Source organism: Cebus imitator, unplaced genomic scaffold (assembly GCF_001604975.1).
Source record: "Cebus imitator isolate Cc_AM_T3 unplaced genomic scaffold, Cebus_imitator-1.0 Scaffold664, whole genome shotgun sequence".
NCBI classification, from domain to species: domain Eukaryota; kingdom Metazoa; phylum Chordata; class Mammalia; order Primates; family Cebidae; genus Cebus; species Cebus imitator.
Window position 1 is genome coordinate 690,086 of NW_016107979.1, and position 24,490 is coordinate 714,575.

A 24,490-nucleotide genomic window follows, 5' to 3' on the forward strand; every position below is an offset into this window, starting at 1 on the left:
AAATTATACTACAAGGCTACAGTAACCAAAACAGCATGGTACTGGTACCAAAACAGATATATAGACCAAAGGAACAGAACAGAGGCCTCAGAAATAATGCCATACATCTACAACCACCTGATCTTTGACAAACCTGACAAAAGCAATGGGGAAAGGATTTCCTATTTAATAAATGGTGTTGGGAAAACTGGTTGGCCATATGCAGAAAACTAAAACTGGACCCCTTCCTTATACCTTAAACAAAAATTAACTAAAGATGGATTAAAGACTTCAACATAAGACCTGAAACCACAAAAACCCTAGAAAAAACCTAGGCAATACCATGCAGGACACAGACTTCATGGGCAAAGACTTCATGACTAAAACACCAAAAACAAGGGCAACAAAAGCCAAAATTGACAAATGGGATCTAATTAAACTAAAGAGCTTCTGCACAGCAAAAGAAACTATCATCAGAGTGAACAGGCAACATACAGAATCGGAGAAACTTTTGTAATCTATCCATCTGCCAAAGAGCTAATATCCAGAATCTACAAGGAACTTAAACAAATTTTACAAGAAAAAAATAACCCTATCAAAAAGTGGGCAAAAGATATGAACAGACATTTCTCAAAAGAAGACATTTATGCAGCCGACAAACATATGAAAAAAGGCTCATCATCACTGGTCATTAGAGAAATGCAAATCAAAGCCACAATGAGATACCATCTTGTGCCAGCTAGAATGGTGATTATTAAAAAGTCAGGAAACAGATGCTGGAGAGGATGTGGAGAAATAGGAATGCTTTTACACTATTGGTGGGAGTGCAAATTAATTCAATCATTGTGGAAGACAGTGTGGTGATTCTTCAAGGACCTAGAAAGAGAAATACCATTTGATCCAGCAATCCCATTACTTGGGTATATACCCAAAGGATTATAAATCATTCTAATATAAAGATACACGCATACATGTTTATTGCAGCACTGTTGACAATAGCAAAGACTTGGAACCAACCCAAATTGCCATCAATGATAGACTGGATAAAGAAAATGTGGCACATATATACCATGGAACATTATGCAGCCATAAAAAAGGATGAGTTCACGTCCTTTGTAGGGGCATGGATAAAGCTGGAAACCATCATTCTCAGCAAACTAACACAGGAACAGAAACCCAAACACCACATATTCTCACTCATAAGTGGGAGCTGAACAATAAGAACACATGGACACAGGGAGGGGAACATCACACACCAGGGCCTGTTGGGAGGTGGGAGGCTAGGGAAGGGATAGCATTAGAGGAAATACCACTATGGCACATATACACCTATATAATAAAAAGGCATATTCTGTACATGTATCCCAGAACTTAAAAGTATAATAAAAATTAAAAATAAAAAGTATCACCCGGTCCAAACTGCTGGTACTCTACCTTCTTTCAGATCAATGTTGGCATTCTGAGTCCATCTACTTCTCATTTACTTCTCACTCATGCTCTTTCATTTTCATTTTGTTTACTAAGCACCTATTTCTTCATTCCAGCCCTCAAGAAGTTCATTTTCACAATAATTGAAGCTCTTAGAACATAAACATCAAGTACCAGCAAAAGATGCATTTGCTTTATTTGAACAGGCATCACAGTAACAGAAAAATCTCAGAACTGGGAAAGGTATACAGGCTGTATCACTCCTCTTTTCACTGATTATCAAATCAAATCCTTCAAGCCTCTATATCCAGCCTTGCCAACAAGTTTCCTTCAGGGCCCCTTAGCTTGCTATTAATATTACCCAGACGCCGGGCGCGGTGGCTCAAGCCTGTGATCCCAACACTTTGGGAGGCCGAGGCGGGTGGATCACGAGGTCAAGAGATCGAGACCATCCTGGTCAACATGGTGAAATCCCGTCTCTACTAAAAATACAAAAAATTAGCTGGGCATGGTGGCACGTGCCTGTAATCCCAGCTACTCAGGAGGCTGAGGCAGGAGAATTGCCTGAACCCAGGAGACAGAGGTTGCGGTGAGCCGAGATCGCGCCATTGCACTTCAGCCTGGGTAACAAGAGCGAGACTCCGTCTCAAAAAAAAAAAAAATATTACCCAGACACATCCACTTCGCCATATAATCTCCTGTTGCTCTCTTCCTGTGGAACTTAACACTGTTTCCCTCTAGAGACACCTTAAGTGCCACCTCCTCTCCAAAAGCTTTTCCTAAACTCCCCCAGTATTCTGGACCTCAGATGCAACATCCCTTACCCCCAGTTAATCTTATTTGTGCCCTATCTTCCCTATGAGCTGGGCTTATTCAGACTCACCGGTTTGCAACTGAACTTTCCAATTAAAAACAAGTGGCAAAGTAGCTGAATTAAATGAAAAGGATGCAGATATTTTTCTAAGCTAGCTATTTTCAAAATTTTTTTACTACCAGAATAAAATATAGTACTTAGGATATAGCAAAGCCTCACTGTTGGTTAAAGGGAAAAAAAAAAAAAAGTTGGTTCACTATAATTTGGGGGAATGCCAAGATGTTTCAGAATACATTCTATATAAACTAATAAAAGAGACAGATAGCATGATAACCTGTGGGGCCCAGGGTTGCCCAAGACATATGGATATGGTTTCCTTGGTCCACACAGCATTTTCAAAAAACATAAACTGAATGTCAACGTTCAAATTCCAAAAAAATTTTTACATAAATGTGGATTTCCAGATTCTTTTTAAAAACTGGACACAACGGCACACTTAGACTATGTGCCTCTTAACTAAGACTAAACAGAAGCAAGCCTTTCCAGTCTGCCATGGCGCTACCACTCTGTTAAGCTACCTGACCCTCTTCAGCTACCTGCCTGACCTTCGAGTCATCTGAGTCTGTGATGCCTGGTATAGTGAGGAAAGGAAACAGAACTCAAGAGATTTAGGGGCCAGGTCCGGTGGCTCATGCCTGTAATACCAGCACTTTGGGAAGCTGAGGTCAGCAGATCACCTGAGGTCAGGAGTTTGAGACCAGCCTGGCCAACATGGTGAAACCCCATCTCTACTAAAAATACAAAAATTAACCAGGTGTGGTGGCACACGCCTGTAGTCCCAGCTACTCAGGAGGCTGAGGCAGAAGAATCACTTGAACCTGGGAGGTGGAGGTGGCAGTGAGCTGAGATTGGGCCACCACACTCCAGCCTGGGCAACAGAGTGAGAGTCAGTCTCAAAACACCCCCCCCCAACACACACACACACACACACACACACACACACACACACACACACACACCCAGATTTAGGTCTTAGGTCATAGTGGCCACAAACTGGCAAAATAACCCTCATCAAGCTTTTAGATCTCAGGTTTCCTATTCCTGATTAAAAGTCTGGTCCTGAGATTTTATGGGTTTCCCTTTCTAGCAGCCACTGAAAAGCAATTGCTGAATTTTCCTTCCTAATTCACACTAGAAGCAGTGACATAACAATCCTCAATATGAAGTGTTCTCAAAGCACAGTGTAAGACAGCTAGCACCATGTTCCACTGTTCAAAGAAGTTACAAATGGTAAGCTGTTTTTATAAAACTTCTGGTGGACTTTAAAATATTTCCTTTTCTTTTTTTTTCAGACAGAGTCTCATTCTGTCCCCAGGCTGGAGTGAAGTGGCGAAATCTCAGCTCATGCACACTCCACCTCCCAGGTTCAAGCAATTCTGGTACCTCAGCTACCCGAGCAGCTGCGGTTACAGGTGTTCACCACCACACCCAGATTTTTGTAGTTTAATATTTTTATTTATATATTTAATATTTTTTCAATATTTTAATATTTTTAAATATTTATATTTTTAGTGGAGACAGGGTTTTGCCATGTTGGCCAGGCTGCTCTCAAACTCCTGACCTCAAGTGATCTGCCTGCCTCAGCTTTCCAAAGTGTTGCGATTACAGGTGTGAGTCACTGTGCCCAGCAGACTTAAAATATTTCTAATGAAAAAGTTAAATCAACTTTCTTTATGGCTATAAACGTACCCATTGTCCACTGGATAACTTGGAAAACACGATCAGCATGTATGATTTAAGTAGGGTTTTCGTGTGTTTGTCTCACCAGCAGTTTACTACAATGCAGAACTCCTCTAAGGGCATTACTGAACTCTGTGAACTTTAATAATGATAGTAATAAAAGAGTATTTAATAGACATCTATTGAGAACTTATCTTCCCTGTACTATAGGTAATGTGTTATATGCATTACATTTTCATTACTGAATCCTTACAACAACTCTATAAGGGCATAGGAAAATTATTATTTTTCTTTTTATTTTATGGAGATCGCACCTGAGGCTCAGAGGGTTAAGTAGCTTTTTCAAAGTCATACCGCTGTTATACGCCAAAGCTAGGGTTCACACGTAAGGCTGTCAGGCTATAACAGCCACTACAATGTATAAATTCTTAGAGCTATAGGAAAATAATGCCTGCTGTGGTAAAAATTTGAAAACGATGACTACAGAGAGAAAAGTTTTTAAAAACATTAAATAGAAACAAAAGCTAACATTTTGGCTTTCTTTTCTACTCTCTTTTTTGTCTTTAATAATTCCGATGATTCTAAATACATAATTTCACAGTCTTTTCACTTTTAAAATCAACATTTTCTCTTGTCATTAATGTACTTGCAGTTTGTAATTTAATAACTTCATTACATTAACATTAGGTTTTCAGTATCCCTTATTATAAATGATGCTCCAGAGAACATTTTTGAGGAAAAGTCTGCCTGCACTTTGAATTTTTCCAGTTGATAAACTTCTGGAAAGAGATGTCATGAGTTGGGACAAAGTGCCAGAGAAGAAAAGTTTTCTAATAAGCGAGAGTTCCAGAGCCCAAACAGGGTAAGGAGAAAGACCACCTAAGGAAGGGGGAAACAGAAGACTGGTTACATATGGGGCATTGATGCAATATCTAAATACATTAAGGATGATGAGAACCAGGTTTCTCATTGCCCAAAAGGGAGATACAGATATGAGCAGAGACAAAACTGGAAAGCATCCTGCGTTTGATTCGAAAGGCTGCACCTGTGTTAACTCATGAGTTTCCACATATATAGAAATATAGTTGTACACTTGTGTATACATATATACTGATTATATACACACACATGCTTGTATATACATACTTACATTCCTTGGCTCTAATGCCTGAGCTTTGGAGCAGCAAATCCCTCGACGGAAAGGAGTACATTTAGAGAATCTAGATCTTGATTTCTAAATATCACACTCCATCAAACGGAGCCAGGGTTTCATGGACAAATGGCCAATGCCAGGACCAAAGCAGGTAAAACCCAAAACAAGCTTAGAACACCTTGTGCCAGACAGCAAGTGGTCAAAGATAAAGGAGTCATCTCTAAAGACAATGAAGTCAGCCTGAAGGAGCTCCCCCTAGCCAAACTGGGTTGGGGGTCGAGGGTGAACTGAACACCGAAATAAATACTGACAAGTAACAGATTATATCCCACTGAAATAAGACTTGGAGAGTGTGTACAGATATAAATAAACGAATCAGAAACACGACATTTACATAGTTTCAAATTATCTCTTCAAAAAACACTTAATCATTACAGAAGTGATTTTAGTGAAGAGACACTTGGCCAGCACCACCTTAACCGAGTAATCAAAGGTAGTATCACCAACAACGAGACAAATGGAAATCACATGCCACCTAAAGGATGCCGTGAAAAGAGCACAGCATGACTTCTGTGATTATTTCCTGCCAAACCTAGTAAGAAACACGCCAACGTAGTAAGAAACCTCACACACGGCCAACTGATGGATGTCCTACAAAATAGCCTGTAATTTTCCTAAGTGTCAAGATTGGGAAAAATCAAGCAAAGCTTTGGAAACTGTTCCAGATCAAAGGAGATTAAAGAAACATGACTTATTTAGAGCAACTTGCAATTGGGAACAGACCTTTTTTGCCATGAAGAACCTTACTGAGACAACTGGCAAAACCTGAACCGAGTCTGAGGATAAAATAGTAGAAATCTATCAGTGCCAATTTCCCGATTATGACGGCTGCACTGTGGTTATGTCTGTAAGCCGTAGGGAAGTAAAAAGAATGACAGAGCATCAGGTTGGCACTTCATTGTCAAATGGCGCCCTCCCACTCCTCAGAGAGATGGTACCCCCTGCAGCCCCTCTGACTCCACAGTCCGAGTCTTTATCTCTCCAGGTATTGGCTCCCCTTTTGAAGTTGGGGGCCAGGGAAGCAAAAGAGTACAGGATCGGGAGTTGAAATATTTGGTTTTAACTTTTGGTTCTTGGCTTTCTAGGTGTGTCACACTGAGGAAAGCACACCCAGTTGCCTTCCCAGTAAAACAGACACAACAGAAACTTGCTTCAAGGGAAGCAGGTGGAGAGAAGGTTCTGCACAGCGTTGTTGTTAATGGTGAAAATGTGGATACTTATAAGGCCCATGATTTGATGAACGGTCAAATAAATCATGACACATCCTTAAAGTGTAGTCACTAAAACTAATGTTTACAACATTTTTTTCACGGCACGAGAAGATGCTCCTTGAATTAACAAAACTGGGATTAAAAAAAAAAAAAAGTTCTCAAAGACTGAACCACCAACCTGCAATTGACTGCGCGTGACACCCCTTGCTACTTGCCTCAAGCTCCTCGGCTACCACGCGAACCAAGCAATGCCTCTCCAGGTGGCCAGCATCGGCCAGGCCTGCGGAGATCCAGGTCAAGCTCCGATGGGTCCGCAACACTCGGCGCACACACTCCCTCCATAAGCGGCACACGCTGGGGACGCAAACGCACAAAGGATTGCAAACGGACGTTCATTTTCGTCTCTCCCACAGCTCACAAACCCCCACCTGCTGGCGCAGCAGCAGGAGATCCCCGCGGGATCCCAAGCCCCCGGGGGAGGTAGGTGTCAGGGCGCTGGTTCAGAAGGAGAGCCAGTTGTGGAGAAAACCTTAAGGGGAACTTCGCTCCTCAGGGAAGTCCCGGGGGCACTACGGCTGGAAGACACCTCGCGGGTGGAGGTCACCTCAGGTAGGGCGAAGGAGCCGGGGGCGGTCCTGGGTCCCCAGGGTCTCTCCCCACCCCGCCAGCCTGGGACATGCCCACGGCGCGTCCCGAGGCAAGCTTCCCGCCTCTCCTCCTCACCAGGCCACCCGCAGCAATGCCTTGGCGGGCAAGAAGGTGAGCACACGCTCCACCACCTCCGCTAGGTTACTTAACACGAAGGTGCTCCGTGGGTCTACGGAGGAGGAGCCGCGGCAGTCGCCGCAGCCACCCACAGGCTCCATTCCGCACCAGCCCGCCGGAACCAGTCCTACGGCGGCTCGGAGGGACCCGGTTACGCCTGCACACGATTGCCCGGCCGGAGCGCACTGAGCAGGCGCCCGCACCACTTCCGCCTGACGGAGAAGGTGGGTGTGGCAACGCCGGTGCGACCCGTGGCCACCGGGTTTCCGGTGCAGGTCCTGGAGCCCGTGCTCCGAGGTTGAAGTCATCCGTTCCATAATACGCCCGAATTCTTTTTTTTCATTTTTGAGATTGGGTCTCGTGCTGTGGCAAGGCGAGTGTGGAGTGGCGCGGCCTCTGCTCACTGTAGCTTCTACCTCGCAGGCTCAAGCGAGCCTCCTGCCTCAGTCTCCCCCGTAGCTTGGACTACAGACTCCCGCCACCATCCCTAGCTAATTTTTGTATTTTTTGTAGAGGCGGGTTTCGCTGTGCTTACCAGGCTGGTCTCAAACTCCAGGGCTCAAGCGATCCTCCCTCCTGGGCCTCCCAAGATGCTGCAATTACAGGCATGAATGAGCCACCGGTGCTGGGCAACTTTCTAGGAGGCTTCCTGCAGTTAAGATAAATTCTTCTCACTGCCCAGGCACCGCCGTATTTCTGAGCCTACATCTTTCTTTAATTCACAGATTCCTTGCAGGGACCTGTTTAAATAGCATAAACTCAATTTTTGAACTGACAGTGTTTGCTTTTAAAAAATTGCCTTAGTGTGTGAAAATCACTGCCTTTATTCCTTGTAAACTTAGCTAACTCGTTGTCATCTTCAGGTTTAAAGTTTTGAATGAGTAAAATGGCATAAATAGCACCTGCCATTCTAAGGAAGTTGAGTAAGATAATTGCGGTGAAGCACGCCCAAGCTGCGCACCAGTTTCCCGCCAGTAGCATCTGATTCACCTGGGAACTGTTAAGTTTTGGCACGTTCCCCGTCCTTACCCCAGACCTCCTGAATCAGACACTGGGGGTGAGGCCCAGCAATCTATGTTTTAACAAACTTTATAGCGATTCTAATGCATGCTCAAACTGAGAACCACAGAAGATATGGAAGCACAGCAGACACAGGTGCATCCCCACCGAACATCCATTTCTCCCTCCAATTCCTTCCTAAGGGAGCCCTGATTTGATCGCTAGATCTTGAGTAGAAACTTGGTCTAAATTAGCGGTTCTCATTATGGCCTCAGGACCCTTTATGTCTAAAATATCCACACGAACAAATAGTTTGTATTATGATTATCAGTATCATATTAAAAATTAAATCATCAATACTTTTAAAAAATGTTACACATTAACAAAATATTTTTGTGGAATTCAACTATTTCCCAAATCTTCATCCCCACCCCAACTGGTAAATAGTGTGACACTGTCACTGGTATAAGCCTCTTTAATAGCTGTGGCTTTTTTTCTGGTAGACACAGGGTCTCTCTGTTGCCCAGGCTGGTCTCAAACTACTGGCCTCAAGATACCCCTCTGCCTCCACCTCCCAAAGTGTTGAGATTCCAGGTATGAGCCACCAAGCCCAGCCAGTTTTTTTTTTAGTCTATAGGCGCAGCTGCTTAAGGAAGCCAGATGGCCCAGTTATCACCAGAGCTTCCTGACCCCTTGCCGAATACCAGAGAAAGATAAACAGGTGACCTCCAGTTACCTTTGGATCATTAACATTATAATGCTAAAATCCTCTCCCCTGAAGGAAGATCACTGGCATCTTGTGTACATGGATATATGAAGTAGCATGTTCAGGGACTGGGCCTGCTTGTCTGGAACTCCAGCCTGTGCATGCCCTTCAGACCTCCCCTGCCCCCTCAACTCTTTCAACTCCTCCGCCTCCCATCCTTCAGGAAAAAGGTGCCTTTAGAGGGTAAGCTCCCCTTCTCCATTCTCTGGCTACTGAATGAAAACCGATTGCCTTTCTGAGTAGACGTTCTTTCTTTGTGGCTGACATAAAGTAAGGAAAGAGGACAGTTTACCAGTGATGGCATCACTTTACATTTCGCAATTCCTTCTGTCTTAAGACAGGCAGATTCTCGTTTGCGTCTAAATTCAATCTGTTGCAAAATTACATCATGTAGCCTCTGGAAAACTCCATTGTACACTCATGAAGGAATGAGTGAAATGGCAAATGTTTTAATATTATAAAAATAGTCCTTTAAAACTTCTTGAAATTGTCTCAGGGGTCTCCAGTGTTCCCCAAATCATGCTTTAAGAACCATTTGTGCAACTAATCATGATGGTTTCATTCTTTCACCAGCCATTGGTTTGGGGGTAGGCACAGGCCCCTGATCTAACCAAGGAAAAGTGAGAGGCAGCGTGCTTGATGGGATGGTGCTTTGAGATTTCCTCACCTCCTAAGAAGACACTAGAAGACAGGCATTATCTGTCTCTGGATCAAGTAAGGTGGCTGCACATACGCCATCAAAAGATGAAACCAACATAGAAAAAAATCTCAAGGAAGCAGAGCAAAGCCCGTATGTACAGTATCTGGAGTTGTCTTACCTCTGGACTTCCTATATGTGAAATAACCTGTCAATTCTGTGCAAGGAGGCCATGGGTACACTAAAGGAGGAGCAGATTATTTTAACTGTGGGAACTAGGGATAGTCATAAGGAAAAATTAGCACTTGAATGTGTAATGAGAATGGAAGAGAAAAAAAGGCTGAAGAAAAGGTGACTATACCAAGTGTGTACAGACCATTTCTAGGTTCTTTCACTTTCTCTTGTTAAATCTGCCTGTCTTCCAAGCCTCCTCTCACCCCTTCCCTCCTTAAGTATCTTATTCCAGACACTCAAGAGAGCCTACAAACACATCAAGCAGAGTCTTCTTATGAGGGAAAAATGACAAAGTAATTTTTTGCTTGCCATGATCAGCATAAACAAAATTTTTAAATAGTTCTTTATTCATAAACTTGATGCAAGTTTACAAAATTTACTGTAGATTGCCAAATAAAATCTGCAATTAAAAATAAAATCCATAAAACAAAGCATGCCAAATGTGCAGCTATCAATCTGCTTGCCATCAAGATATTAAAGAATTCAATAATGTATTCAAGAGTTAGCCTTAGGTTTAAGGAACTTTAATGCTTTGAAGAATTCTGCCTTGTCACTTGTTATCTGAGCCACTGGCACTCAGAACTTCATACAAATGTAACCAAGTGAACAAGAACACCAGAAAATCTATTTATTGCCCTCTTAACCAAAATAGAATCAAAAGAAATTAAACACACGCAATAATGTAGAAGTGCCAAGTCTCTTGGATGTGGTTTACAAAGTTAAAAACTGAATCTCAAAGCAAATGCATAAGAAAGCACTTTTGAACTTTGTAACTGGTTTGTGCAGAAAAATGTGCTTCTGGATTTCTTGTTAAAAGTGCTTAACAGCTAGAATTTACTTTTAAATCAAACTTGGGTGTATTAAAAAAACTATTACCAACCAAAAAAGGACTGATTCAGGTAAGGCAATAAAATGGAGAGTACCTTGATTTGAGTCAGGTTCTATAAAAAAAAATTAACATATGTAAAGTTTCTATTAATCTTTCAATGTAAAAGCCATTTTTATGACTATGGTGAAAATTATTCTAAGAGTCTCCAAATTAAGTATCTTTTTGTACTTAACTGTGCAGCTTTTGCTCAAGGAGTCTTTGTGCCAATCACTTTATAAGTTTTTAAATTTACAAATGATTGCAACATCCCGTTAATAAAATGGAAACATAAGATGACTTAGTATTTTAAATAACTTTCAGCTCTATCCTGTGGCTCTTCTTCATAAGAAACACTGAACCAACAAGCAGCAGATTCAGCCCAGCAAGACTCTGATGCCCCAGTGGAAACCACTACTCACAAGCCTTAATTAATATAGTTTTACACTGCTTTGCCTAAAAAATACAATACAACTCAATTAATTAAGATTATATCTTCAGGGAACAATTCATATCTTCACATAGTCATTAAAAAGTTTAACAATTTAATGAGTAGGTTTCCTGTTTTTGGCAATATCATAAAATGGTTTTAAACATGAAAGAGCTACTATGATTTAGAAGGCCTTAAATTTTCAAAACCAATATTGAACATTGATTAAACTTGTACTGGCTCTAAATGGAACAATATATTGCAAATCCTTATAACCCATGGGCTTAATATAGAAAAGTAACCCTAAAGCCACGACTTCAGTAGCCTGATGCTGACTTGACTGCTTTAAAAAGTTCACTTTTCAAGAAAAAGAGATGATAAGGAGTGACCAGTATGTGTATTTATCAGGAAAAATACAGTAAAGTCCCCACTGCTCAGTCCAAGATATCTAAAATGAGCAAAATGCAAAGGCTATAACTTATATTGGATATCAGTTGACATTATCCACTAAAATATCTATTAACTAACGTCTTCGGTACCACTGCAATAGGGGCACTCAAAGCTTGTGTCTGCATGTTGGAAAGATTTTCTTTAAAGCAACATTGGTCCAGACATGTAACAGGCAACATATTTAGCCATCTTCCTTTGGAGGGGTGTACCAGCCTGAAATAGAATGAAAAAAAAAGTTAAAATATTTTAATTCTTAAACCAATCAGAAGAACTGGCATGTAATAAGGTTAGCTACAGTCTCTCTTCATAATTTTGATGTTTAAATATGCTGTAAAAAAATTTTTTTTTTGGTTTTGTTTTGTTTTAAACATCATTCCACTCTGCTGCCTAGGCTAGAGTGCAACGGCTCAATCTTGGCTCCCTGCAACCTCCGTCTCCCAGATCAAGCAATTCTCCTGCCTCAGCCGCCCAAGTAGCTGGGATTACAGGCATGCACCACCATGGCTGGCTAATTTTTTTTTTTTTTAGTAGAGACAGGGTTTCTCCTGTTGGTCAGTCTGGTCTCGAACTCCTGACCTCAGGCAATCCACCTGCCTCTGCCTCCCAAAGTGCTGGAATTGCAAGTGTGAACAACCACACCTGACCTACTGTAAAAATTAAACTTACACTTGGATTGGTAACACTGCATTTTGCTATTTCACAACAGAAAGTTATTTTCTATGAATAAATTATATTTGAATTTTCCACACAAGAGCTCTGTATTAATGGTATCTCTAACTAAAGATGACTGTGGAATATTAGACTAAAAGAATAAGTTTTATTCTACTTCAGTTCTATACTTGAAAGTAAACCTCATGAAAAGTACTTATTTCCCCACCCAAACAAAATCCTGGCAATTTAGGATATGAGGAACTTGGACTGTTATCAGAGCCATAATGTCATTTCACCAAGGACACAGAAGCCATCGCAGCAAGAGCAGTGATGCCTATCCCCAAAATCCGAGTTAGTAGCAGGCCAACCTAGAATCCATCTTGAGCTGTTGTACAACATGGTGACTATAACAATATACTGTATGCTTGAAAAATGCTGAGAGTGGATGCCAAGTATCTCACCACAAAAAGGAAACTATGTAAGGTGATGCCTCAGTTAATTAGCTAGATTTAGTCATTCCACAATGTATGTATACTTCAAAACGCTGTACATGAAAAGCATGTCTGTCAATTTTTTACAAATAAGAAAAATTAAAAATTTTTAAAGATTAAAAAAAAAAACCCTAGAAGCCATCTCTCCTGATTCTGAATCTATTACTCTTTCATCACAACTAAGCTTACACACACCCACACACTCTCAAATACAGCACTTTCTGTAAATATTTTTTGAATGCTGGTTGTAATGTTTGCTTTAAGAAATAAAAATAAACATAAATCTGTTTCCTGGGCTCCACAAAAACCTAAGCTCTCCATAAAAACGCAAATTAGACTAAGTACTGTTTAGTATGAAACTTTAGAATAGTATGAATATGCCAAGATCTATGAAGTATCCATAAAGTAGTATACACAAGTTTCTTTGGATCTACTAATTTTGTGCACTACAAATTGTTATTATGAAAACCTGGCCTTGTCCTCAAATTTTATCATTTCTCTCTTCTGCTAGAAAATTTTGTTTTGAATACTATTTCCATAAGTAAGCAATCACTGAAAGAGTGGTAAGTTTCCTTTGTCATTAAAGTAACAGTGATCACAAAACACAACTCTAAGTCACAAACTGACACATTTCTAGCAAAGTCAAGAATACTTTATGGGCGTGGTGGCTTGCGCCTACAGTCTGAGCTACTGGGGAGACTGAGAGGGGATGGCATCAGCCCAGGAGCTCGAGGCTGCGGTGCACTATGATTACACCTGTAAATAGCCACTGCACTCTAGTTATAACGAGAATTCCATCAATAAAGAGTTGCCTTTAGCTCAATTCCTAACCTAAGACCATTGATTTCAAGTAAAGTGAGTCATTCATTAATCTACTTAAAAAATTCTTGAATCTGACTCTGAAATACCTAGGCTGAGTGTATAGGATACAAAAATTTTTAATGAAGCACAACGTTAGAGAGTCATTAAAAGATTCTGTATGCCGCATAAGTTTTTTTTTTTTTTTTTTTTTTTTTTTTTACTATGGTAACAGTACTTTAAGAAACTAAAGCAAAAACAGAAAAATAAAACGGTAAATATTAATACATCATCTAAAATGTCTTAAACAGCAATAAATACTTATTGAATTAAACATACCATTTTTCTCATGTATCTGTACAATGGAATTATAAGACTGTTGGGCTCTTGCTAGATTATACTGATTCTGAAAGAGAATTATACATTTCAAATCAAAAGTGTAATTAGGTAAAAATTATGATAATAAATTTATGAATGCATCACATTGTGCTTAAAAGAACATAGGAAACCATCTCCATTTCAAAAACAAATTTTAACTTAATAGCCTCATTTCTCAATTTCATTATTCTCTATAATTTTATAAGAATAAAACCAAAATTGTACCCCAATAAAAATCAATAAGCCTCACAGTTCATTTTATAAGTCTTCTTACCATTGCACAACTACAAGGCTTTCTGGTTCTAGAGTCAATCTCCATATGGCTGAATCAAGTTAAAGAATATCTGGATGTTAATAAAACTCAAACTCTCTTCACACAACTTCTATTAAAAAACCCTACAAAATATTACTTTCAGATAAGAAAGTATTAAGCTTCCACGACTACACAAATGAATGACATTTTAAGTTAGAAATCTAAAGAATACCTATAATTGGCACCAAGCTTACTAAAGGAGCCCTCTTTTGGTAAAAATTTTAAGGAGCCAAATCTAGGATTCATTTTGTCACCGTAAGTACAACCAACCTATATCTTAAATTCCAACTAATAATCATGAGCATTCTCCATAGTGGCACCCATCTATCCACTATATTATGTCATAGAATTTTTTGCATAATAAATTCACACAGCACAAGACTCAAAAATGCCTACATCCTAAGTGAAAACTCTCCCTACTTGTCCCCTAAACACCCAGTTTCCTCCCTTCCTCTACACAAGTTAACCACTATTACTAATTTCTTGTATGTTCCTCTTTATGATTATACAAGAATATTCATGTACAGCCATTGTTATCAGCCGTTGTCCCCAGCTTTCCTTCACTAACAGGTGCATGCTACAGACACTGGTCTGCCACTTTTCTCATCTAGCATATCTTGGAGAATGTTCCCTATCAGTATAGAACATAGGTTTTAAACACGGAAATATTTCTATTATATGGATATTCAAATATTTAATCAATCCCCTATTGGTAGACATCAGGTTGTGGTCAATATTTTGCTGTTAAAGTGTTGCCATGAGCAACCTTGTACATATATCTGCTGAGTACTGGTAAAAATGTCCTAGAGTAGCACTGCTGGGTCAAAAGATACATGCCTTAGTAATTTTGAGTATACACTGTCCTCTAAAGAACTGTATAAATGTGTCTGCCCACCAGCCATCTATGAGAGTGCCTCAGTGCAGCCTCACCAACACAGTACTTCAAATCTTTGTGATTTCTGACAATACGCTGAGAGATTCCAAGTATAGTTTTGATTTATATTTCTATTATTGAGATTGAGCCTGTCTCCATTATGTTCATGAGCTATTTATTTCTATTTCTGTAAACAGACATTTTATATCCTTCTCCCCATTTTTTTTAACACGATGTTAAATTTATGTAAGCACTTTTCCCATTTTTCTACAGGGTAGTCTTTTTCAACATCTAAGAGCTCTTTAAAATAGTAAAACCCTGCCATAATGCATCTAATAAACTAAACATAAAATGTATAATAACACGTTAACATTAATGAAAAAGGTTTTTTTGTTTTTTTTTTTTAGTATTTTCACGAAAAGGACAAAATAAAAGATTCACAAACTTTACATAAAAAGTACACATACCCTGAAACTCCCAAAAGACTGAAGCAGTCACCTCCCAACCCTACTGCCTCCCACCCAAAATACAAGGAAAAAATAATGCTGGCCTTCCCCGTCTCAATTATCAGTAGCAAGGTACTCAAACCCCAGTTAAAACGAATGTTTCTGCAGAGGCATTACTGTACTGGGGGTCTGTCTAGCCCTTCCTATTTCTCTAATGCACTGATTTCTGCTTGTACATCTTCAATAATTTCCCCATTCTGCTTTCCTTCAGATTTTTTTAGAGATGGAGTCTCACTCTGTCACTGCAGCAGCTTGATCTCAGCTGACTGCAACCTTCACCTCCTGGGTTCAAGCAATTCTCCTGCCTCAGCCTCCCGGGTAGCTGGGACAACAGGTGCCCACCACAATGCCTGGCTAATTTTCATTTTGTTTTTGTGGTTTTTTTAGTAGAGGTAGGTTTCACCATGTGGCCTAGGGTGGCCTTTCCTGAGTTTGGGCCATCCATCTGTCTCAGCCTCTCAAAGTGCTAGGATTATAGGCATGAACCACCGTCCCTGGCCTCCTTCAGGCTTTTTTCTGCTGTCCTAACAGTGAGTTAGAGGCTTGATTAATTTTCATTCTTTTCTTAATGGCATAAAGATTTGGCAATGAACATTCCTCTGAGCTCTTTTTTAGTCTTTGATAAGTAATAATTGCTTTATTGCTATTCTCTAGATATTCTGTAGTTTTAATTTCAAATCCCTGTTTGACCTAAAGGCTGTTTATATGAGTTTTTTAATTCCACAAATAAATATTTGTTTTCTGGTTTTGTTACTAACTTACAGATTTAACTAAGATCAGAGAATGACATTTGTCCTTTTCTACTTTTCAGTATTTGAGGTGTTGTCCACTGAAAAGATCAGCTTCTTGAATGTTCCAGATAGTGACAGGGAAGGAGAGGAGGGGAGAGAGGAACAGACAGAATTTTAGTATGTTAATTATGGTTCATAGAGCATTCTTAAATTTCATTTTACTTTTTAAAACCATGATTTACCAGGGTGTTTAATTTCCAAATTTCTATAGATTTTTGTTAATTTCTTCATTACTGCCTTCTAACATTAACTGCTTCATATTTAAATTATAAATTATATGGTGTGGATGGTACCAATTGTTTTTAAATCTTCTGACTTGCCTTGTAGATTTATAATAAACTTTTCTTCCATAGTCCATACACACTTGAAAAGGATCTATATCTAATTATTTGGTACAGAGGTCTGTGTTTGTCCATGATACCATGCCTGTTCACTGGTTATTCAAATCTACATATGGGCATTCTGTTTATCTTACTAATAGTAAACAGGGTACACTGAAATCTCCAACTATGATGGTGGACTTGTCAACTTCTCCCTGTGGTTTTATCCATTTTTCCTCTGTATTTTGAGGCTACTTTGATACATAAAATATGAAAATTGTTACATCCTCTTAATTAACAGACTTTTATCCTCAAGTTACTAATGCTTTCTGTTCCAAAATCCTATTTCGTTTGATACTAAAACTCCATCACTTGTTTTTTGGCTAATGTATACTGGCATATCTTTATCATTCTCATTTATAAAAACTTTCTCTGGATTCTACAAAAGAACTGGCCTGCGGTCTTTAAAAAACGTTAAGGCCATGAAAAAAAAAAAGCTCTAGATTAAAGAACTACAGCGATGACAACTAAAAGCAACATGTAAATCTAGATTAAATACGTATTGGATGAGGCAAAAAATAAATAAATAAACTTCCAATCTTTTTGTATCTTAATAAATATAATGATTAAAACAGCTGGATTTTCTTTTATTAATTCAACCTAACTGGTACCTTTAGTCCATTTACATTTATTGTGACTGATTTATGCACACTTGCTTCTATCATCTTTAAAACGTCTATTTCTCTCACTTTCTGGTATAATTCTAATATCTGCTCCTGGGATTCCCCTAAGACATATTTTGGACCTCATTCTGATCTCTCCCCAACCCACCTCAGCAATTTCTGCCCTATCATCTATTCTCATGTCTCTCTATGTAACATACTAACTTATTTTTTTGGAGATAATCATCTAATCAATTAATTCTCTTCTAGTGTCTAATCTACTGAGTTTCTTATTTCAGCAGTTACATTTTTTCTTTCTTTATTTTGAGACAGAGTCTCACTGTCACCCAGGCTGGAGTGCAGTGGTATGAACATGCCTCAGTGCAGCCTTGACCTCCTGGGCTCAAGTGATCCTCCCAACTCAGCCTCATGAGTAGCTGGAACTATAGGCATATACCCCATACCCAGCTAATTTTTTTGGTGGGGCGGTATTTTTTGTAGAGACAAGTTCTCATCATGTTGCACAGGCTGGTCTGGAACTCCTGAGCTCAAGCCATCCTCCTGCCTCGGCCTCCCAAAAGTGCTGGGATTACAGGCATAAGCCACCATACCCAGCTATAGTTTATTTCTGTAAGTTATATTTCATCCATTTTCTTTTCAGGTCTTCCTCATCACTTCTGATGGGCTTACTGCTTGCTCAATTTTATCACTCCATCTTTTTTTCTTTATATTAGACTTCACATGTAACTATTTTCTCACAATTCTAGTATCTGAAGTCTGTGTTCTGTAGCTGATAATTCTAAAACCTGCAGTCTTTGGGGAAACATAACTATTATTTATTGTTTCTGACAATTGTCAAATATGCTGGGTTGACTACTTGAATGCTATAATTTGACTGAATTCATATTTGCCTGCTTTTAATCTCTGGGAATCCTACAGGCTTAAATTAGAGATCCTTTCCTACAAAAAGCATCTGTGTCTGCTTCTGATAACAGTTGTAGATACCACTAACATGAGACTACTTTACCATCTTGCATAATCCTGAGATTCTCCAAGAAATTTGGCTCCCTAACCTTGCTCACTTACACAGAAGATTAGACTGCTTAGTATAGGTGGTGACTCACTTCCTCCTACCCCGGAAAAAAACAAAACAATCTCTCATCTGAATATGATCACAGTCTAGGGGATTCTGTAAAACATGACTGGAGGTTATGGGCAGCAGGGAAAGATAGGTGCCTTTCCTGACAATAGAAAGAGGTCAGAAGCTGCCCTAAAGGCTGTGTGCTCCGGCATTTCACTATTCAACTCAACTACCATTCCCTCCATAGTGAATGGAAGCTTCTCAGAGCACCATCTTGCCTTTAAAAACCACAAATTCTTGCTAAAAGTCATGGTAAGAAACATCTGGCTTTGGAAGGCTTTCTTGCTAATGTTCTAAAATTAATGTTACAACCTATGTTTCACGTTAACTGAACAGAAAATCAGTCTGACCAACATTCTTATGCCCCATGGCTTGCTCTCAGCTCCTCTTGGTTGGGGCTAGGGCAGCCAGACTGCCTGGTTCCAATCCTTGCTCTGCCACTTGTGACCTTAGACAAGTTATCTAACATCTGTATGCTTCAGTTGCCTCATCTACAAAATGCATATAACAATAGTACCTACTTTTTAAGTTATTAAGAGGATTGAGAGAGTTAATAAAAAATAAAATATAAAAAAATCTTGGTAAGCATAGGCACAGAGGAAAAAAAAGTAGTAATAAACAAATAAATAAAAAGACTAGAGCCTAGCACATAAAAGCTTATCAGGAATTAGTTATTCTACAACATGAACTCAATTTTTTTAAACTCCAAAGTACATATAATTTTTAACATATTAGGGTATACATACTGATAACAAATTTACAACTGTAGACATGTTTATCTATAGCAAATATAACAAAGACTAAAAGAAGATACTAAATCATTAAGCAATTATCAGTACCTTTAATTTTCTTATACTTCTATATTTGCTATAGATCACATTTTGTAACAAGAAAACAAACCAAATGAAAATGAAACTATCTCATAAAAGAATTAAGACAGGTAGAAGCCTCATAAAGTAATATTAAATATATCTTATGGTTTATGTAAAATTCTTAATAAAAGTACCTTATTTGCTCCAAACTGCACTCTGGCTTTGCCTTTGACTAAGGTGGCATTTATTTGCATGATGACCGATTCTATTGAGTAGGCACTGCTCCAGCCCTACAGAAAGAACAAAACATCTCTAAAATATGGCAGCATTTCTGATTCCCACTTGAGAAAGCCTAACAAAATGGCATGTAACTCAACAGCAGCAAATCGGTGTTTAAAAGTCTATAGTCAAGGGGGAAAAGTAAAATTGGCCCATTTCCAGAATATCTCACACACACACACACACACACACAACAACAAACCTAAGTTCCAAGTGCCCAACATGAGCAAATTAAAACCGTAAATAAAGGTCACTCTTAATTCCTATCCTAGCATAGATTCAGCACCAAGTACAATGTCATTTTACTGGTTTACCTTTTTCGTTCTTGAAAGTAGGAGCTATTTAAAAAATAAACTAAAATTTCTTTAAGAGTAAGAACTATTACAGAAGAACTTTCTACTTACGATCTAATTTACATTATCAAAACACTAAATTGAGGGTTAAAATGGAGTACCATAAGAAAATTCACCTGTTTTGTGAGAAGTTCCATACATAATGCTCCTCCACCCAATACATACCTTAAAAAGAAAAAAGTAATCACACAAAATTCTTGAGAATTATTCTTCCTTAAACAATTTCTAAGTGCCATTACTAAGAAAATACGCACACAAGTATAGATGAGAAAATACCATGTAAACATGCAAACAGTTGTTAGGGATACAGGACTACGGGTAATTTAAAAATTCTAATGTTAGCACGCTAATGTCATACCTCTGATATTCTAGTCAATGTTTTCAAATGGTTCTTAGGACTGAATACTTTGATTTTTTATGATGTCAGTAACTAAGAACTTAGCCCTAAATATTCCAAAGAATAGGGGCAGAAGAACCAGTTTCCTTAAATGGCATTCGAGTGTTCTTTACGTCTGAAACTTTCTCTACCATCATGTTACAGTCAAGAGTTATTCCCCTGACAATGGCATTGACCTTATCCTATGCATAATATGAACATCTGCACACTTTTATGGTTCTGTTGTGAGAATCAAATGGTTCTGACCATGGATCTCCTCTCTGAGACTCCTCAAGCTCTTTCTAGACCTGAAGATTACTCTCTGCACCAAAGACAAGTTCTGGGGATGTATCAAATCTCCCATTAGGAAATCATTTAGAGAAAAATGTTTTAATCTTTTAACTCTTGCTCAAACAAAATAATTTCATTTCTCCTTTAATGTTATTTTAAATTTCAAAATACATAAATATCATGCCTAAAAATCAAGAGGATGATAGTTTAAGAAGAAAAACTGTGGCAATTTTGAAAACACAAAAGCTAAGATCACTGATTAGGTCTATGTGGACACCAAGTCCACCACAAATTGTTCTGTCCTCCGGGGCTCTGCCCACGCCTTTTCCTTGCCTGAGATTCCTTCTGCTTTCTACTCATCCAAATGCTGTCTTCCCACCCTACATACAACTTGCCAAGACCACTCTAGCCTGCACATCTCCCACTCCAGATAACCAAAGATATCCTTGTGTCAAATTTATTTGCAGAGAATGCATCTAAAAACTTCTGCTGTAGACCATTCACATTAATAATTGTTATAGTGACATCATTTAATAATAAAATGAGGGAAAGAAGCCCTCTTTGACTCCTCAACCCTGAAGAATCCAAGCAAGTGTCTTTTCCATTTGCTTTGCCCAAACCCTGAAACCTTTCAAAGAGAAAGATTGATGGAAAGGAAAGAAAAACTCTCCAAAAATTTAAAATGAGATGAAGAAAGATGGGATTTAAAAATTTTTTTTCTTTGTGTATTCTATTTCTGAAACAGAAATCTATCTACCACTCTTTAAATCCCCTACTGGGCTAAAAGAGTACTGTGCATAATGTGTACTCACTGATTTAACATAATTAGAAGATCCAGGTACTTATTCAGATTTTGGTTCCACAATTGCTCAAAGTCTAATAATTGGTTAATGAGTTAACACCACAGATGATCTTCAAGTTTTGGAAATGCTGATGGCAGACAGGAACTTGTTTTGGGAAAAGGAAGTATACAGTAGACATTGCTACCCATTATCAAACCATCACCACCTTTCCTTAAAGGTACCCCACTCTTCCTTTGGGAGTGCAGAGAGAGTCTCAGGAGATGGGAAGAAAGTTTTTGAGTTTTCAGGACAAAAGAAAGTGCATTTGTACAAGTACATAATACCTACACAAATACTGTTGAAGTCTAAACACAAGACAGAAGTAGTTCTAGTACCTACACAAAAAGATGAGTAAATGTTTCCTTAATATACACTATCGGCAGCATTTCTACCTAAAAGTTGTCAATTCTACTTCTGTCAGTTATGTGTTTCAAATTCTTACTGCTCTTTGCCTCCAAAGAGTTCCTGCTGAATACTGAGACAGTTCCGAAGTATACTAGGGAAAAAATATTAATAATCTAAGTAAGGGTCATCTAAGGATAATATGCCACATATATGGACACAGTAATATAATATTTTCAACTTTAAACAAGTTCAGGTGCCAAAGTTGTACAGCAAACACTATCCTAAGCTTAGCCTCTTCAGGAATTTGATTTTAAATCACTGTAAAAAACACCAGTCACAAAAAGCCACATTTTGTATGATTCTATTCATATGAAATGTCTGGCATAGGCAAATCTACAGAGAAAGAAATTAGATGAGAGGTTTCGAGGATCAATGGTGGGGGAAAGGGGTATAGGAAATGACTGCTAATGGGTACAGGGTTTCTTTCTGAAACAGTGATGAAAATGTTCTGAAATTAGGTAGTGGTAATGGCTGCACAACTCTGTGAATATACTAAAAACCACCGAATTGTACACTTCAAAGGGTGAGCTTTATCATATATAAACTATATCTTAATAAGGCTGTTAGTTTAAAAAAATCTTTGGTTATGTCAAAAAATAGGATCACAGCTAGAAGATATGGGATATAAAATACATGGAACAAAACTGATCAATAATCTATCTAGAATCACACAGTGCTTCAGCTTTACCCTGACTGAGATGGCTGGAATTGCGTTTTATGAGTATTTCACATTTTTTACTTCTTCCCAAGTCAGCCAGTAATTCCTCCTCCTCACTTGATAGTTGACTATGAAGACCAAGCCATTTTGATTTTGCTTCCAATGAGCTTTTACATTTCATTCCTCCTTCCATTCCCACGACTACCAAACCAATGTCCTCACTTCACTCTAAGACAACAGCATGGTCCTCAACTACTGTCACAACTTTCTAGGCTCTGTGAGCACAATGTGTCTCATATTCTCTTCTGCTGTCACCAGATGTACTCTACAACAGTTTCTTTACTGTTATTTCTCTGTTTCTCAACCAGTTATACAGAAAGATGAATATCCAGGGTGACAGTTTACTTACCAGGAAAAAAAAAATCTATCACCAATCCACAAAACCATTTAAGTACAAGATACTACGTCAGCACTACTTCCAACAACACTTCTACATGAATCCTACCCTCCTTGTGTTATAGCTCAAACTGGTCTCGTATTCTCTGAATCCTTCATTACCTTTCCTGGATACCTGATTGTGTTTACTTTCACCAGCTGGCATTTGGTATAATGAAAAACACTTTATTAGGGATCAGAAGATTTGGGTAGGTTACAATCTGATTTATTATTCAAATTATTCATTTGAATAATGATAATACTGCGGCATAAAAGAATCAAAGAAACTATGTAACACATTTTAAAACTGAAAATGGCATTATTCATAACTTCACGTATTTGTCTCTGTTCTAGGTGGTAAACTAAGGTCATAAACTTAAATTCTTGGAATTCGTACAATAAAATGTTGAAAAGCTATACTGGTCAATTTTATAGTCACATTTTAAATGTTTCTGATAAAAAAAAATTTTGTTGTTGTTATTTAGGCTTTATTTCATAATCATAAACTTAACTCTGTCCAGCTAGGCATGGAAGGGAACAAGGAAAACATGGAACCCAAAGGGAATTGCAGCGAGAGCACAGATTTTAGGATACTGCGAGCAAATGGCGTGGAGGGGTGCTCTCCTGAGCTACAGAAGGAATGGTCTGGTGGTTAAGATAAAACACAAGTCAAACTTATTAAAGTTGTCCACAGTCAGCAATGGAGATCTTCTTGCTGGTCTTGCCATTCCTGGACCCACAGCGCTCCATGGCCTTCACAATATTCATGCCTTCTTTCACCTTGCCAAAGACCACACGCTTGTCACCCAACCCCTCAGTCTTGACCGTGCAGGTGAAAAACTGGGAACCGTTTGTGTTGGGTCCAGCATTTGCCATGGACAAGATGCCGGGACCTGTATGCTTTAGGATGAAGTTCTCATCATCAAATTTCTCCCCGTAGATCAACTTGCCACCAGTACCATTATGGCATGTGAAGTCACCACCCTGACACATAAACCCTAGAATAATTCTGTGAAAGCAGGAACCCTTATAACCAAATCCTTTCTCTCCAGTGCTCAGAGCACGAAAGTTGTCTGCTGTCTTTGGAACCTTGTCTGCAAACAGCTTGAAAGAGACACAGCTCAACGGGTCGCCGTCGATGGCAATGTCGAAGAACACGGTGGGGTTGACCATGGCTGATACTATGAAGGCTCCAGGCGGCGGCGGCGTCTGCAAAGCCGATAAAAATGTTTTTATAGGCCGTGCGCGGTGGCTCACGCCTGTAATCCCAGCACTTTGGGAGGCCAAGGCGGGCGGATCACGAGGTCAGGAGATCGAGACCATCCTGGCCAACATGGTGAAACCTCGTCTCTACTAAAAAATAAAAAAATAAGCTGGGCGTTGTGGCACGCGCCTGTAGCCCCAGCTACTTGGGAGGCTAAGGGAGGAGAATTACTTGAACCTAGGAGGCGGAGGTTGCAGTGAGCCGAGAACGCACCACTGCACTCCAGCCTGGCGCCTGGCAACAGAGTGAGACTGTCCCAAAAAAAAAAAAAAAAGTTTTTATATATTTATTCTGAATTTGTAAATTTCTTCCAAATCTT

The 24,490-nt window shown here is 39.1% G+C and overlaps 3 protein-coding genes across 8 annotated transcripts in view; all 3 read right to left on the reverse strand.

Moving 5' to 3' along the window:
* FBXO22 (F-box protein 22) overlaps positions 1-7,354 on the reverse strand; it is a 29,177-nt gene extending 21,823 nt beyond the window's left edge. For both annotated transcript variants that reach the window (XM_017518218.2, XM_017518217.2), the window contains exons 1-2: positions 7,109-7,354; positions 6,601-6,739 (exon numbers count right to left, since the gene is read on the reverse strand). In XM_017518218.2, the coding sequence (XP_017373707.1) occupies positions 6,601-6,739; positions 7,109-7,251 (282 nt within the window). In that variant the 5' untranslated portion in view covers positions 7,252-7,354. The remainder of the gene's footprint in view (positions 1-6,600; positions 6,740-7,108) is intronic.
* A 2,758-nt stretch (positions 7,355-10,112) lies between these two features.
* Positions 10,113-24,490, reverse strand: part of UBE2Q2 (ubiquitin conjugating enzyme E2 Q2) — a 59,545-nt gene continuing 45,167 nt past the window's right edge. For all 5 annotated transcript variants that reach the window (XM_017518220.2, XM_017518219.2, XM_017518222.2 and 2 more), the window contains 4 exons: positions 20,017-20,065; positions 19,463-19,558; positions 13,811-13,877; positions 10,113-11,744 (listed from right to left, as the gene is read on the reverse strand). In XM_017518220.2, coding sequence (XP_017373709.1) covers positions 11,713-11,744; positions 13,811-13,877; positions 19,463-19,558; positions 20,017-20,065 — 244 coding nt within the window. In that variant the 3' untranslated portion in view covers positions 10,113-11,712. The remainder of the gene's footprint in view (positions 11,745-13,810; positions 13,878-19,462; positions 19,559-20,016; positions 20,066-24,490) is intronic.
* On the reverse strand, positions 23,532-24,095 carry LOC108295888 (peptidyl-prolyl cis-trans isomerase A-like). The gene has a single exon (XM_017518225.2). It carries the CDS (start codon positions 24,078-24,080, stop codon positions 23,586-23,588), a length of 495 nt encoding a protein of 164 aa, XP_017373714.1. The 5' UTR covers positions 24,081-24,095; the 3' UTR covers positions 23,532-23,585.